A 17,366-nucleotide genomic window follows, 5' to 3' on the forward strand; every position below is an offset into this window, starting at 1 on the left:
GTTTGGTGCTAAAGCTAATGGAGGTAATGGAAGCTTGTTATCTTTCTCAGACTTGAGAATTGGACCCAGACATTTGAGGAGTCATAACTGCACTGCAGCCAAATTTAACATCAATTTTCTAGGCCCTAAATTAGAACCCTGTGGGGCGCCTCACAATAAGCTTAACCAAGCACTTCACAATAGTTTCTGCATTAGAATTAATACCTAAATAATAAACCTAGGGTTCAAGGGGTTAACGTCTCCAAAAAACCCCTATGGCATAGCCACCTTGAGGCTTTTAAGCTAATTGATTATTTGCAGGCTTCATAGCTCCAATGCAAAGCAAACTTTGGACATGAACCATGTCTTGGCTGATTGATTACCTTTAGAGGAATAATAAATGGAAAATGGCATAAAAATATGCTAAATTTAATATCCCATCAAATGATCGCTTTATTATCACTGTGAGCTTTTGGGGAGCAGGCCCGCCTAGCATGTTGAGCAGATGAGTGTAAAACAGCGGTCCTCTTCCTCTGACAGGCAGAGATCAGCTGAGATGGAAAGAGAGACAAGAACTTCCTCAAAATAATTGGTCGACTTTATGATGAAGTGGCACAATTATGTCTAAGTGCAGGGGCTGGTGATCAATATCCGTGGGAGCTGCGTTTGGCGCGTGAGTGTGTGAGCAGTGTGTGCGTCTGCGTGTCACCCTGTGACTGCCAGTCAGACAGGCGTGATGCTATCTGACGGGCCATCATGCATGGCTGAAGACAAAGTGCAGCATAGCAATGTGAAATAAGATGCTGCCTTGTTAATAAAGCATTGATCGGCCCTATTGATTTTACATGACACGACTTCTCACAAGGATGTAACTCTCTCAGTCTCTCTCTCTCTCTCTTTCTCGCTTTCTCTCCTCTCCTGTATTCCCTAATTGTAACCGTGTTCTTCCCCTTCTTCTCTTACAGTTTCTCGACAAGAACGTCTCAGGGCTGACATCCAAATCGCCTTAACGAAACTCTGTAGTGTAGCACACTTTGTGGAGTCCCACAGGGTTCGGTTTTAGGGTTTGCAAAACTGTATGTCCAAATGTTTGTGGACACCTTCTTATTAATGTATTCAGCTACTTTAAATTGCACCTGTTGCTGACACAGATGTGCAAATGCACACACACTCACACACATACAGCCTGTCTAGTCTCTATCAGCACCATGACTTACACCAGGCATGGTCTAGAGGGGTATAAAGCCCCCCAGCACTGTTGAGCAGTGGAGCCGTGGAGCTGTATTCTCTGGAATGATGGATGGTGCTCCATCCAATACTTTTGGGATGCATTGGGGAGTTGGATATGAGGTGGGGTGGGGATCATCCAACACCTTTTTTTTTTTTGTAATACCCTTCATTTCAGAAGAAACAGTGAATGAGCAGGTGTCCCAATACTTTTGGCCATGTCATGTAGTTAAGAACTGAAGCATGTGCCAATGCAGCAGGGTTTAAGGGGTTCAGCCTAACGTGACTTCGTTCCAAATGTGTACATGTGTGTGTGTGTGTGTCAAAGGCAAAATTGTAATCTACACACACACACACACACACACACGTTATGAGAGTGTGATTGTGACAGTGGCTGTGGTTTAATAGATGCATTCTGATGGAGACAAATGCTCATCACTTATTGATCTGATGCTAATGACACAGAGGAGGTCACAGAATCCTTCATTAACACACAGCCCTCGCCACCTGCACGCTGCAGCATGAACACACACACACTCACACACCCACTTAGAGCCAGCAAACATCACTGTATGTTGTACGTTGCAATATGAATATTAACTGATGTCAATCTGCGATTCTGATTAGAAAAAAAACAGCATGTCTTAAGAGTCAATATTAAATATTTAGTCATAAGAGAAGTAACAACTTATGAATTTGGCATAGGCTTGAAAAACAGTGGAGAGAGTAAAAGAGAGAGTGAGAGAGAGAGAGAGTGAGAGAGAGAGAGGTACAGAAGATATAAGGTCCTACACAACACTAAAAATCACTAGCTCACACCAGTTTCTCTCTTCTTCTTTCTTTATTCTGTTCACCTAAGCGCTAGTGGTCTATAGGTGGATTGCTGGGCCGGAGGCTGACCCCTCCCCCTTGGCTCTGCGCCAGCCCCCCTGCCCTGGGCTCGGCCAATCAATAGCACTTTCCTGTTTTAGAGGCGGGTAATTATGAGGTGGAGAGAGTGGCTGACCTCTCACCTGTCCCGCATTACTTTGCTGATATTAAGATAAATTGCCTGATTTTGGGTAAACATATGCTGCAATTCAGCCTGTCAGCGAGGGTTTGCTCAAAGATAATTTGTATTGATCTATCCGCTTCTTCTCCAATGCAGCCCACTGACCTCGCGGATAATGAGAGAGAGAGAGAGAGAGAGAGAGAGAGAGAGAAAGAGAGAGAGAGAAAGAGAGGGAGAAAGAGAGGGAGAAAGAGAGGGAGTGAACAGAATTGGCCATTGTCACAGACATCATTGCTTCAGGGCCTTTCCATAAAAGCCGGGTGTCTGGCCGCGGTTCTGTGTTTTGCTTACATCTTTTTATTACAAATCTACGCATTTTATATCATGTTCTGTATCATATGTCCAGAGGTTTGTGGACACCCCTTCTAATGAGGGTCTTTAGGTACTTCAAAGTGCATCCATTTCTGGCACAGGTGTTCAACTGTGCACCGACAGCATCAAAAAGCATGGGCAGTTCAATGGAATTCTGTGGAGCCGCCAAGCCTTAGACCGAGCCTTAGGCCAACATGCCCAATGTCAAGTATGGCCTAAAAGGTAGCTAAAAGTCCTCCAGCACTGAGCTGTGAAGCTGATGAAGCTTCATCCAACACTTGTGGGATGACCTAGAGTGGTGTTTGTGATCCAGAACTAATCATCCAACACCAGGACCTGACCTCAGTAATGCCTTTGTCACCGAATGCAAGCAAATCCTCATAGTAATGTTCTAAGATCTAGTCCAAAAGCCCCCAGGCACTGGGCTGAGGAGCAGTGGAGTGGTTGTACTGCATTCTCAGGAGTGATGGAGCTCCATCCAACACTTTTGGGATGACCTAGAGTCATGTTTGTGATTCAGAACTAATCATCCAACACCAGGACCTGACCCCAGTAATGATCTCATGGCTGAATGCAAGCAAATCCAATGGTCTAAGATCTGATCCAACGGCCCCTAAGCACTGGCCTGAGGAGCAGTGGAGCAGTCTTTTTAAGAGTGGTGGAGCTCCATGCTGCAGGGTTTGTGATCCAGGACCTGGCAAATCTAATCAACGTAGACCGAAGATCTACTGGAATACCTTCCATTATTAAATATTTTGATTTTGGAAGAAACATTGGGCGTCCACAAACATCTGGCACTGAGAAATCCGAGTTTCTATCATATACGAGATGTTATGTGAGTAGTAGAGTAGACTAAAAGACCCACATAGGCACTTTCTTGCCTCTGCATTAGACTTTTCCTCCTGCTAAAGTTACCGTTTTGAAGACGGGAAGATTTGTTGCTACAGTGACGATAAGTGAGCGTGTAGAATCAAATGGAGCCTCGCAGCGCTCTTACGACTTCCAGAGCTCGTGCAGAAAGAAGAATTGTCCTCCTAATGAGGCTGCAATGCTTTTCTGCTCGGCGGAAAAGAGGAAAGAACAGAGGAGCGCTGCTCTTTGACAGATGACAAATCTGCCTCGTCATATTTAGATGTTTTCTTTTCCACCCCTCATTTGTAGGAGAGAATGTTAAGCACAATCTGGTTACCGAAGACAGGCTGCTTTTCGAGTACGTGTGTGTAGGGGGGAAGGGGGTTTCAGCCTATGTGTGTAGAGTAGGCCTACAGCACACGTATAGCGCGCATATCGGCGCGTGTGAGCGGTGCACCGAGCGGCGCACCGAGCGGTACACGTCTCCATGTATTTGAAGACAGAGTACTTTGACCTTGTTCTCAAAGACTGTACATTGTCATTCCTCACAGCTGACACGGCATACAGCAGAAGATACATATCTCTGACATGCTTCTCTCTCCGAATAAGAGAGCCATCCCATAATAACGGCACGGGAAAAGTGACACGCTCGCCGCAAACCATGATGAATTGCGACGGCGCCTGGCTCTTGAAGTTCGGAGACGTGCGGCAAAGTTGAGGGAAGAGACGGAAACTGCGGGAAAACACTTCAGCTCACATTTTAGCGAAACTGAAAAAGGCCTTCCGTCAATCAGACGTCACAGATGGGTGCGTAACTCGTGCCTCTCAAAGTGAGCCGGGTGACGTGATCTCAAATGTCTACAGTGTTAATGGGGATCAGTATCAAACCCACAGCGGAGGCCCTGACAGAGCAAAGTGCTGCTTACAAGGTAGGGTACTAATTTAAGGCGAATTTGGGAAGTGTGGAAGTCCTTTATTCCCCTTTTCCAGAGTTCTGATGACTGTGCGAGCTTTGTCATCTCCTTTCCCTGCATTTAAACCCTGCAAATCCATCTGAATCAGGCAGGAGGAAAAGACTGGAAACGAGGACGGAGCATCCGCCCCTTCCGCCACGCGCCGCTCCAGCTCCACGTTCCTTCCTTTCCCTTTGAAGGTCTTTCGAAGGAGTGGGCTCTTGATCTTACGATTGAGCAGATTTCCTCAAAAAAAGGACGAAAGGGCGAAACTTTGATACATGTTGGTGTAACTGTGCTCCTTTGAACAAACAGGCGAGCTTATTTTTTTTTTCGTTGTGTTTTTTGGGGGCTTTTTTTTTCTTTTTTTCCAGCTGCCTGTTCCGTTCCACGCCCCCATTACCGCCTATTATGATAAGGCTATATCTTTGGGCAAGATAATGAGTGGCTTTATTGCTGTTGCTCACTATTACTTTGTCTAATTATACTTAACTGCTCCAAGCTTATCTCTGCTCCACCTACGCCATCAAGAACTCTTACCCCCACCACGCAGGCACATGCACAATTCTTTTACCCTTTCAGGCAGAGGAACTGAAGGAAAGACAGCAGGAAAGAAGCAGGATGAGAGAGTTGTTGTTTTTTCTTGTGCAGAGAAAGCTTCAGCATACTGTCCTTCTCTGATGGCAACAGGAGAGAAAGGTTTCTCCTGGGAAAAGTGGACAGCCGCTTAAAACAGGGATGAAATACAGAGGGTCCGGATGGTACAGAGTGTGACAAATGTACGTACACTCTCTCTTCACCTTTCTCTCTTTATTTCCTTCCCAGCTATTGCTGTTTTCCAGAAAGGCAAAGCTCAAAAAACAAACGGGAAGCATCTTTTAACACCGAAAAGCTGTCGTTATGGCCCAGTGGAGAAAGAAAGGGGGGAAAGAGGAGAGGAATGCGAGAAAATCACTTCTTTAATTTACTCCAAAAATTCCTCCCCCGGCATAACAAAAACAGGAAAAGATTCATTAGGTCCCGAGCAGCCGCTTGATTCATTCTGCGAAACCGGCTCTCAGCTCAACAAGGCTCGTTTTCCTCTTTACCATACGCTGGTAATAATCCAGTTAGTTTCCTCTCCTCAAAACAGACCACTGCTGTAATTAGAATTTCACAGAGCAGGCCCAGAAATATAATCTATGCCGAGCGACGAGGCATTTGTTACTGTCAAAACCAAACAGAGACATAGACTACAAGACAATGGGAGAATGGAAGAGAAAGAGGGCTACAGCCTGTGCTGGGTACAGTTCTGCAGCAAGGTTGGCCGAAAGCAAAGCTCGTAATGTGTAAAAATGAAGTCAAGCCCAATCACATTGCTCAATACGGAGCCGTGCCTCTGGATGGGGTTAGTGATTTCAGTGACAAAGTGTTATTTGCCGACAAGTGCTTTACACGTTAGCCTCGCCAAACCAGAGGGAAGACGCCAATACTGATTATATCAGAAGCGGCTTATTAAATGGCCCGCTGATTGGTAACTGAGTAAAGTGGGCCAGGTGAAAAAGGCTGGAGGATCGAGAGCAAGCAGATTCCACTCCACAGCCTCACTGCACAGAGAAACTGCTACTCTCGCTCTTTTCTCAAGTCTTTTGTCTCAATGTGTTAACATAGAAGATACTTTTCCTCTTTCACTGAGCACCAGAGAAGGAAAGTAAGAGTAATAGGCAGCTACAAGGTAAGAGCTAAGCTAAGCTGAATGGGTTTGTACCATTATGTTGCTTTGAATGAGAAGCTCGAGCGAAGGAAAAAGAGAGAGGAAAAAGTCTTCCAGAGTTCAGAGAGCCAGCGTCTCTTCGACGTGGTGCTAACTTCATTTTATTGCCAGCTGTCTCCAAGGAAGCTATTTCATCTCCGAGAAATTCAGATGCTCCGGAAATTAAAATTTCAAAGATCTGCAGAGGTTGGGTGAAGGAGGGGAGGCAGGAGGATGGGTGAAAAAAAAAAATCAATGGCATCAGATCAATGCTCATAGAAATTTCATGAACTTTGAACCGATACAGGCATGATGATTGGAGTGGGACTGGATGGAAAGGCGAGAGAAGACCATCCGTATAGTGGCACTTCGACAGTGGAGGAAAGCCACTCTCGTCTACATCATCTACTCAGTCCCTTCATATTTTATTTCTCTGACACAAATTACATCTCGAGTCTATCCCTGTAACAGGGAAGGTTAAAAATATAGAAGACCCTTCTTTCCACCACCCCACCAGTCTGGCTTGTGATGTTCCTCTCCGCAGGTGCTCTTGTTGACCCTTCGTTCTTGGAGAGCAGACAATAGCCGCCGCAAATGTAACCACAGCAGCGTTCAGGTTTTAACAACCTGCCTATACCGAACCAGCTCGGCAGCCCGTCTCAGGCAAGAATTAATATTGTAAAATGAAGATCAATACATGGACAGGGCCGAAAAATCGATGGGTCCGTTAAATTATTGCTGCGTTTTTTTTTTCTTCCTCCTACTCATTCCAGATGAGTTGTGTTTTCCTCCAACTGTCGATATATATCGTGGCTTTTGGATATAATCCATAAATAAACCTTGTGATGGTGGAGAAGCATGAGAACCCAGGTCCAAGTGGAGAGAGGAGAGAGAGAGAGAGGAGAGAATGGGAGGATTCGTGTGAACGAGTGGGACAAAAGAGCGAGTCATTCATCAGAAAAAAAAAAAAAGGCTCTGGCCACTGGAGCAGGACTAATGTGTGTGACTTAGTAAGGACAAACCTATTTAAAGCAAGAGGAAGAAGAAGAAGGGGGGGAAAAATCACACTGGCCAAAATAGCAACCCGCAGAACCAATTATATCCAAATGTGTTCTTTTTAATGAGAGAAAGTTCAGATGGTTGAAGGCAGTATTCTGAAAAGTGGAGAAGGTCCAAACGTATGGACTGAACATATGGATCCCCTGAAATCCTTTTGGATTGTCTTTGGAGAGTCACTCTCCTTGAAAAAGTGACTCTCCAAACATCTCCAATCTCCAAAAGCTCTACTACTACTATGCTACTGTCCACAATCTGTGTGCCTGACTGGTCGACTTATATATTGGACCAAACTTGGGTGGATTTTACTCAGTGGTCCCAAATAAACACTTCAAGTGAGAGTATGTGTGTGTGTGCACACCAGAGCTAAGGAGACAGTTCTATCTGATTCGGTACGAGGCTGGTGGCGGTGGGTGTAGAGAGAGGACGATGCACTGATAGCCTCCTCCCGTATCACCCAGCTGATCTTTTGCCGATAGCCTGTTTCATGTGCCGCTGTTTAAAGCGTTTGTTTACAGACAGGCTCCACCACTCTCTCTCTCTCTCTCTCTCTCTCTCTCTCTCTGTAGCTGTCGCCTCCTTCTAAGACTCCTCCGGCAGCTACAGAGCCTCTGGGGTTACCTGCGTACCTTTCTTTCCTGCCCGAGAGGTCACGTAGTTCCTTCCTCTGCCTAGAGCAATGGGGGACAAGGCTAGACTCCCCAGCAGAGCAGAAGTTAGACAGAGAGACGCTCGGTACTGTTCTAAATGCTTGTGTCTGGGGTTAATAGCTTTTAAATGTCAGTAATTAGTCTAATGAAGGACTGGGTTTGGTGCCAGTGCGTGTGTATGTGTGTTGGTGCCAGGCCCTGGTCGGGGCATCTATAACACTTGGAGTCTCTGGCAGTGGCTTGCCGAGTGAAGTGTTTGAGACGACCCCTTTGTCCTCTTTGGAGGATGATGAATGGCTGTCTCCTCCTCCGTGCGTTTTGTCAGTTTTGGCGCAGCCCAGTCGATACCTTCACCTTGACGAGGAAACTTTGTGATTTATCAGGGGCACCGGCCAATCAGCAGGCCAGGAGAGCCAGGCCCTTGGAGAGCGCGCGAATGGACCGTGGTCAAAGTCTTCTGGAGTGGAATCGGGAGAAGGTGCCGGCGCATGATAGACAAATGGCTCTTGTTAGAGGCGGCCAAAAAAAAACGAAAGGAGGGGAGCGGGGGTCAGGGAGAGAAGGAACGGGGAGGGAGAAAAAAGGAAAAAAAAAAAAAAAAACGCTTGACTTGAACTAATAACAGAAAGGGGCCGTGGCGGTCACTGTGGGTCCAAAGATGAAGCACCCTGTCACGCAGCAGGTTGGGAAATTAGCAAATAATGTTCCTCAGCCCTGATAAATGTGTGACAGCTCTCCCTCGCCAATCATTTTTTAACATTTTGATGCATGTCTACAATCCCTTCGGAGGAAAGGAAAAGTTTACTGGCCCTCAATTTCCGCGTGATGAATGGAGGCTGGTAAATGTACGATTTCTCTATGAGGTATAGTTCATTTTAAGCAATTCTGGTAAATGGTGTCACTGATTAGGACAAATAGTCCGGAGGGGTGATAGCTCCGGCGGTACGTCTCTCTCTCTCTCTCTCTCTCCCTTTCTCTCTCGCTCTCTCTCAGCTCCAGTAGAGCGTTGAGGCCAGGCTCTCAGGGTGACCATGCCTAAATAGAAAGCAATAGCTTTGATGCAATTAGAGCCCGATGCTGAGCTTTATTTATGATTGCTGTCATTGTTCTAAATGGTTCGTAAGGGCGCTCTGGAGGCCTGCTCCTGTTAAGCCTCACATACCACCAGCAGCCAAATCCCAGCTCCTCTCCTTTTCCTCTGTTTTTCCACTTTTTTGTGGCTCTAATTTCTCCAGTGTTCGTTTTAAAAACAAAACAGAGGAACACTGACCATATCCCCGAGCACGCCGTGGCTACTCGCCGTTAATACACTTCGGTTTACCTTTCAAGTCCCTTGCATGGCAAAGTCCTGCTAAAAACGGGAGATGAAACAGAAAGGGAAAAGAACAGTGAACATGCGTCTGTCAAATCCAATAGAGGAGCTTAAAGGGAACATCTGGACGAGGCTTTTAGAATTGCCTGATCAGCTTGAGAGGGCTTCTTGGAATGACTGCTATTGGCAGAAGGACAAACACGTCTGTCCCGCTTTGATTTTTTTTATAGACCCTCCTGACAGGCTGTTCTACCCTAGGCCTGATCAATGGATAACCGATACAGGTATCAGACGCTGCACAAGTGGCCTTGTGCTAACAAAAGATGCGGCGGTACAAACAAACAAGGTTAAAGCTAAAAGAACATGGAGATCTTAAAAGGATACGAAGGCACGGACTGAAGAAGAGCAAGAGGCAGCAAAGCCAATAACATGCCACAACCAGTAAGAGCCTGGAGCTGTAAATAACCTTACATACACACATGCTCAAAAACTCAAACTCACCATCTCTCCTGCGAACACACACACACACACCCTGGCCCTGCATCCATGGATGACCGGTATTAAATGACACTCTGTTTTAGGCGAGGGACTCGCAGCTCATAAAGCGCTTACACACTCTCTCAGTGTTTGTGTAACCTCACAGTCCACTCCCACACCGCATCATATCCCACTTTTATTGTGCCCTGCCTTGCCTGCGATGGCCGAGCAAGCAGAGTGTATAATTTCACTGTTGACCCCACTGCCCTGTTGGAAGTGGCAGGGAGAGAGGGAGGACGCTGGCCTGGTCTTTTCCGGCCAATGTGGAGTCATTTGTTTAAGGAAGGTTGACCTCTGAGACAGCCGGCTTGTGCTGCCTGTGATGGAGAAGAATTATCGACTCCTAAAGTAGCACGTCGTTCCCAGTCGCCCGGCTTGTGCATGAATGAGTGGTGAGGACCTTTCTGCCACCTCTGGCATCGGGGCTAACACTGAGAAGACTCTCTAGTGCTACTAGCACTGTGGAGACTCTACTCGCTGCCACTACATCAAAGAAGACTCCTGCCATTGATAGGGCGTAGACTATCTATGCTACCATGAAAACTGCCACTTACACTAGGATGCCTCTGCTTCCACTAATACTATCGAGGCTGGACTGCCATTTCAGGCCGGATAGTCTCTGCTGCCATTAACACTATAAAGACTTTATTGCCACTTATATTGCGGAGACTCTGCTGCCATTAGCACTGTGAAGACTCCACTGCCATTAATACTATGAACACTCTGCTGCCATTAGTACTACAACTCCACACTATGGAGACTCTGCTGCCACTAATCCTAAAGGAGACTGTCCTGCATTTAATAGGGCATCCAGGAACTCAATGAAGAACTTTGCTGTCACACGCATTATACAGATTTTGCTGCCACTAACATTATAGAGGCTCTGCTGCCACAGCCCTATGGTGACCATACTGACATTTACACCAAGAAGGCACTACTGCCTCTAACCGAGGACATTCTGCTGGCAATAATGCACTAATGCTTAAAGGAAACTATATGTCTAATGCCACTAACTAACTGCAGGGACTCTTGACTTACTAGAGGCATCCTTTTATCCACAGACAATCTGCTATAGTGAGCTGTGTCATCAGTAAAATGATTCACAGGATGCGGTACGGTTATGTACGAAAAGGGATGTTAGTTGTGTGTGTTTGTTTATGTGTGTGTGTGTGTAATGAGCTGAGCTATATTTGGCTCCATAACACCCCCATAGAAGAGACCTCTGCTTTGCCTGTAATTGGTGATAATACATCAGCTTGGGAGAGAGGGTGTGACTCCATAGATAGGGGAGGGCGGTCAACATGAAAAAGATCCATTGCACGCAGCAGTACAGCATTTCTACAACACTGTTTACATTCATTTTCTCTAATTCCTTTTGTTAAGCTGCCATTAGTCCATTTAGCCCAGCAGAACCTCACACAGTGCCACACACACACACACACACACACCGTGAATACCACCAAGACCTCCTAGCATTCTCAGTTCAAAGTGGCTGTTTATGAACTAATTACAAGCACAGGCAATTTGTTCCGATCGATAGCACTTACAAGAGTTTAAGAACTGAAGAGAAAAAAACAAAAAAACATATAGAGATAAAGAGAGAGAGAGAGAGAGGGGCGAGAGACATGAAGGCTGAGGAATAACACACACAAATGAAAGCTAACTGCACCTTTGAGCTTTGGTCAAAGAAAACAAGCATAATTACAGTAATTATGAATGCTATTGTTGATAATGTCCCGTGTTTAAACGCGTTCATTAATAAACACCGCTTTGATGGAGAAGCTCAATTGGCTCCAAACCGGTGACTAACTCAACGAAGCCGCACTTCCCCACAATGCTATTAATAAACGGCACAATAACCGTACTAAAACTAGTCCGGCGCACGCCTTCAACCAGCTCTATCTGTCTAATCTGTCTCTTATGACCCCGCAGAGTGAGGTAAGGCACTCTGGGAAATGGAGTTCAATGAGAACGAGAGGGTTGAGGCGTGTAGGATGTGACTCCCCTCTTTAATTCGAGGGGATAATTAACTAAGTCCTCAAAATCTCAGGCTGTAATTAAAACGCTCCTGCTGACGAAAGGGAGCAGGGATCAGACAGCGGAGACAAATAATAAACAACAAATAAAAACATCCTCATAAGGAGAATGAGGGTAGAGGCGGAGGAGGAGGGGGGGGGGGATTTCCATCTTTCTATAATGCAGACAAGCAACTAATCAAACATGGAGATCAATTAAAGTTGAGATGAGCCGACCATGTATGGTGTGTTGTCAAGTGGCCAGTGGTACTTATATAGTGAGTTACAGTACAGTATATATGTGTGTAGCAATTAAGCAATTAATCTACTTATTTATGGTCTTTAATTTTTAATTTTTTGAACTGTATGAAAATACAGGATGGCCTTGATGAAGAATTAACCAATGTAATCTCTCTTTCAGAATTGTATTGTAATGACTTGACTAGCAGCGCTTACAATTTCATCAGGGCTAGTATACTAGCTTGTAGCTAGTGTGATTAGTTGGTGCTAACTAATTAGCTTACTGCTTCCATTTCAATGACTTTCATAATATGAGGCCTATTTACAGCCACTCCTTATTTTAGCTGAATCCTATCCAGTATTAGCATGTAAGAGTGAGTAGGTGTGTGTGAACGGCTGGAAGAGAAGTTTTCCTGCAGGGCGGTGGAGCAGACATTAGTGTCAGAGCTCATATAACAGGGCCAGTTTTAGGCAGCCCCCCCCAGCTCGGGTTTCATTATCTCAGGGGCTCGTTGGCCTGTGGCCTGGCCTTGCTGAGGGGGGTTAAACGGCCCAGACTGCAGCCACACCGGGGCTGGACTGGGGAACAGCTGCCCCGGGGGGACCAGGGGGCCCCGAATAAACCGCCTTAACCCTCTACCAACCTCTCTCTCTCTCTCTCTCTCTCTCTCTCTCTCTAATTCCTGATGATTATCTCATTGTCCTGCCTGGTTTGGGATCAGATACTGAGCTTCCAGGTCAGACATGGAGTGACCGCATCACCTCCGCTATCAGCCAGCTACACTAAGGAAGAGATTAGGTACTTCCACACACACACACACACACGCACACACACACACTCACTGATCCAGAGTAGTACAAATACAATCACCTAAAATCCTTCCTACACACAGAACAAGACCTTGCCAGATATATATATATATATATATATATATATATATATATATACACACACACACACATACACACACTCTGTGATGGTAACCTGTGCATTAAATGTGAGTGAATTTAGGCATGGGAGTTAAGAGAAAGAGGAGAGGAAGGGTTGGGGAGGTGTTGTAATGGTTTGAGATTAACAGGAGCTGGCAGCTGCCCCCTTCTACCCTCTGATGGAGAAGGGATAAGGTTACAGAGAGAAAGAAAAAGAGCGAGAGAGACAGACATTGAGAAACAGAGAGAGAGAGAGAGAGAGAGAGGCCAGGTCATTCTCACACAATTTTCCTGCACTGAGTCCAGCTCTCACTGTTACAGCTGGGTGGGCTACAGCCAGCAAACCATGGTGTAATGGTCAAGATGGGAGCGAGCAGGAAGGACAATAAAAGGAGAGCAGGAGTGCAGTGGAAGAGAGAAAGAGGGCGAGAGAGTGACAGAGAGTGCGAGCAAGCGAGAAAAGGTAAAAAGGCCACCAGAGTGACGAGACAGACTGAGTTAGAGACGGGTGGTACCGCTGACTCTTTTCGGTCCGATATGAAGTGATACCAGTGCTGGGATGCTTTTCAACATCAAATGACGAAAAGTAATTTCATAAATTAATAAGCTCATTAGTTAAACACCTCATATTGATAATTTATGTGTGGATAGATTCCTTAGTATTTGAAATATTGATACTTAAGTATCAGAAACAGAAGTAATTAAAAATAAGAGAAATCAACATTTTAATATTGGAATTATTGATAGTTTAGTAATGGAAATATCAATGTCAGTTTCAAATATATCAATACCTCAGTTATGGAGATATTGATAGTTCAGTTTAAGTGAAATTGATAATTTGGTATGGGAAAATATTGATACTTCAGTATGGAAGCTATTGATACTGCTGTTTTGGCGATATTGATACTCCAATATGGGAAAGTATTGATAAAGTAGTATTGAAGCTATTGAAACTTCAGGATCAGAGGAATTGATACTTCAATATAGAAAAGAAAACTATACTTTAGTATCAAAGATATTAATACTTCACTATCAGAGGTGTCGATTCATCAGTTCTGGAAATATCGAAACCAGAAATAATGATGACGCCAATATTGGAAATACTAACATTTCAGTATCACAAACATCAATACAATCGGCCCACCCCTGTTCTGAGAGAGAGAAAAAAAAGGAACTGGAGCATCGCAAAGAGCTGAGGATCATTTCTTTGGCACTCACCGGTGTAGACGAATCGTCCTGGCGCTCCTTTGCAGAACTGCTTGGACTTATAGGACAGGGTGACCTCCACCACCCCTGGGATGTGTCTGGGAGGGGTCTGCACGCGGATGGCGTGGGGCGTTATCAGCTGCCAGGAACCAGCAGGGCACAAAACAGTTAGTGCTTAGCCTGCCATCACACACACTCTGCTAACACATGCTAACCATGTTAGCGACTAAACACAATTGCTACTCTGATGCTAAATTAGCCTGTCAGCAGTATCCCCCCCCCCCCCATACACTTCATACATTTTTTTTTCCTTGCCAGTAAATGGAGCTTGGCTTAGGCTGACTTCAGGAAAAGCCAGGGGCGTAAGGCTGGTTAAAATCACCACCACATGGCTCTCTTTCCCTGCTCTCCATCTTTCTCTTACTGTGTGTTTTTTCCCCTCTTGCAGACATTTCACTCCTAATTGCTTGATTGTTTTGCAAGAGCGCGCAGTTCGGTGCCGAATGCAGCCAAAGCCCCAGTGGATACTGGGCTGCTTAGCATGCTTGGTTTACTTGATTCCTTATCTGCTCCCGTGATTAAATTGAAAATAATAATAAAAAAATAAATAAAATAAACAAACACATGCTGATTGGCTTTCAGAAGGCCTGACTAAGAGATATGTGTGAAGTGATGAGATGACTTCATCAACTCTTCACCAGTTCATTAAAACAAACAGCACCACCATAAGCACTGATGTTTATATGGACTGTGAAGCCGGTTAGTGTGTAGTCTACAGGACCAGTCGGCTAAATGAATCTCATATAAGCAGTAAAAATAGAAGTAGGACTGGTAACACTAGCCTGTATTTTTTAAACACATTATACTGGGTTATTATGGCATATTATGGGTGTTTTTACTTTTAATTAATAATTACATAAATTTCCAGAACTTCATGCATTAGTTCAGGGGTTGCAGCATGTCGCCACTGGTGCCTGAAATGCATTGTTCAAGGCTAAAATGCAAAATTGGAATGAGGTACTGTAGCAGGGGTGCCAAAACTTTTGTACCAGAGGTGCCCAAACGCAATGGATGTGGCAGTCTAGGGCCACAAAGACCAAGCAATATTCAATAAAGGAGGTAGGTAAGTTTATAAGGGTCTTGAAAACAAATTTAATGTGTTTTGTTACTAAACTACTCAAAATGTTTATTTTTTGAAAGTTAGACATAGTGCAGAAATGTGCAGAAATGTGCAGAAATGTGTTGCGACTTTCTGGCTTTCTTCACAAGGAAGTTCGATACATTAAATAATTAATTTCAGCCCATCGAATATCACTTCAAATACAAACTGTCTAATCAAAAATCAGCGCTAAGTTTAAAACATTGTTGAATTATTGATTCTTCTCATATCAGAATCTGAATTATTGTCCAATTTTGTCAATTTAAAACAAAAAAACTAAATAATTGAAATAAACACAAACAGTAACAAATACAAACACACATCATTTTCCTAAAAACACTACAAAACTGCATAACTCTGACAATTCGGCGGCGCTCACCTCGCTCCATACGAGCATGGTGCCGAACACGACCTGCAGGCCATCGAAGAAGTTGTCCCCGATGAGGATGACCGTGGCTCCGCCTGTAGTCCAGCCTTCACTTGGGCTAATGGCCTTTATGCACGGGGTAGCTGCTTATGACAGGAGAAAAAACACTCCACTCAGGATCGTGCTTTAATATACATATACACACACACACACACTCACTCACTAAACTGAGAGAACACACACTGACTCCCTCACAGAGGGACAATTAAACTCAAATGCAGACAAAACATGAATGATTTGGGCCACGCAGAAACAAAAGGGCACGGTCATACATCAGGCTGCTCTGCTTTCCTAAAGCGCCCATTAGAAGCACCCATGAGCGGAGGGACAGCACAAGCAGTGCTGGTCCTGCTGCACCACTGACTCTCCTCACTGATGATTAAGGCCGGAGTACGTGTGGCAAACAAGCACCTTCGCCTAGTCTGACAGCAGCCAATCAAAAGGTCGCTGCGCGATAGGATAGCTGCTTTGACTGCTTGTCCTCCACACAAACACGGACACACACACAGGCGTGTGCACTAATTGGGTTGAGCCTTCTCAGACACAAAACGTCCAACCTTCTCTCCTCCATCACTTCCTCACACTGGAGGTTCAGGAGGGTCGCAGTCCTGGTGATTTCCCGCCTCTAACAAGCCTGAACATAAAGGTTCCTAAATGGTTCCTGTCAATAAATGATTCAGTATTTAAAATAAATGATTCAGTATTTACAATAAACATTTCAGTATTTAAAATAAATGATTCAGTATCTACTTTAAATGATTCAGTATTTGAAAAAAGTGATTCAGTATTTAAAATAAGTGATTCAAAATGTACTATAAATGATTTACTATCTGCAAAACATGATTCAGTATTTAAAATAAGTGATTTTGCATCTACAATAAACAATTCAGTATTTAAAAGAAATGATTCAGTATCTACAATAAATGATTCAGTATTTAAAATAAGTGATTCTGCATCTACAATTAATATTTCAATATCTACAATACATGATTCAGTATTTAAAGTGATTCAGTATCTATAATAAAAGATTCAGCATCTTTAAGAAGTGATTCAACCTGGTATTCTAGCTGGATTCATCCATCATTACAGCAAAACCTCATTCAAGCTCACAGTTCCTTTATAATCACGTTCATTTAAATTGAACCAGTCAGGCCATTCCCAGGTAGTCTGACTGGTGGCCCCACCTAGCAGCATTTCTGCTATCCACAGCGTGAAGGGCCACCTCTACAGCTGTCCCATCCCTCCACTCTTTCATCAGCCCTCCTTCCCCACTGTGTGACAGACAGACCCCCTCTAGCCCCTGCACAGCAAGTCTCAAACACGCGCCGCAGTAAAGACGTACGGCATCCAGCTCTCGTCCTCTCATGCTCTCATCTTTCTCACTCTGTCGCTTTTTTATTCCTCTTTCTTTCCCATCCTTCCATGTCTTGGTTATTGTCGGGGTGGGAGGAGAAGACATTGCCCCCGCAGTCGCCCGCTCTCAGCGGGTCGGTTTATAACGCACAGGAGATTCTGGGCCTTCCTGTAAAAACCCTTTCAGCAACAAATCACCACAGACCCTCGGAGGTGACATCATCCACCCTGAGCCCTTCTCTCTGATTGTGAACGTTATGTTGCTTCGAACTGACTTCAAATGAATAGGAAAATAGCCTTTTATTAACTATATATATATATATATATATATATATATATATATATATATATATATATATATATATATATATATAA

The 17,366-nt window shown here is 44.5% G+C and overlaps 1 protein-coding gene across 10 annotated transcripts in view; it reads right to left on the reverse strand.

The window, feature by feature from the left end:
* ebf3a (EBF transcription factor 3a) overlaps positions 1–17,366 on the reverse strand; it is a 121,431-nt gene that overhangs the window by 18,529 nt on the left and 85,536 nt on the right. For 7 of the 10 annotated variants that reach the window (XM_072667034.1, XM_072667028.1, XM_072667035.1 and 4 more), the window contains exons 9-10: positions 15,591–15,724; positions 14,065–14,191 (exon numbers count right to left, since the gene is read on the reverse strand). In XM_072667034.1, the coding sequence (XP_072523135.1) occupies positions 14,065–14,191; positions 15,591–15,724 (261 nt within the window). The remainder of the gene's footprint in view (positions 1–14,064; positions 14,192–15,590; positions 15,725–17,366) is intronic. The other 3 variants (XM_072667033.1, XM_072667029.1, XM_072667026.1) reach the window with 1 other exon arrangement.

Source organism: Salminus brasiliensis, chromosome 22 (assembly GCF_030463535.1).
Source record: "Salminus brasiliensis chromosome 22, fSalBra1.hap2, whole genome shotgun sequence".
NCBI lineage: Eukaryota > Metazoa > Chordata > Actinopteri > Characiformes > Bryconidae > Salminus > Salminus brasiliensis.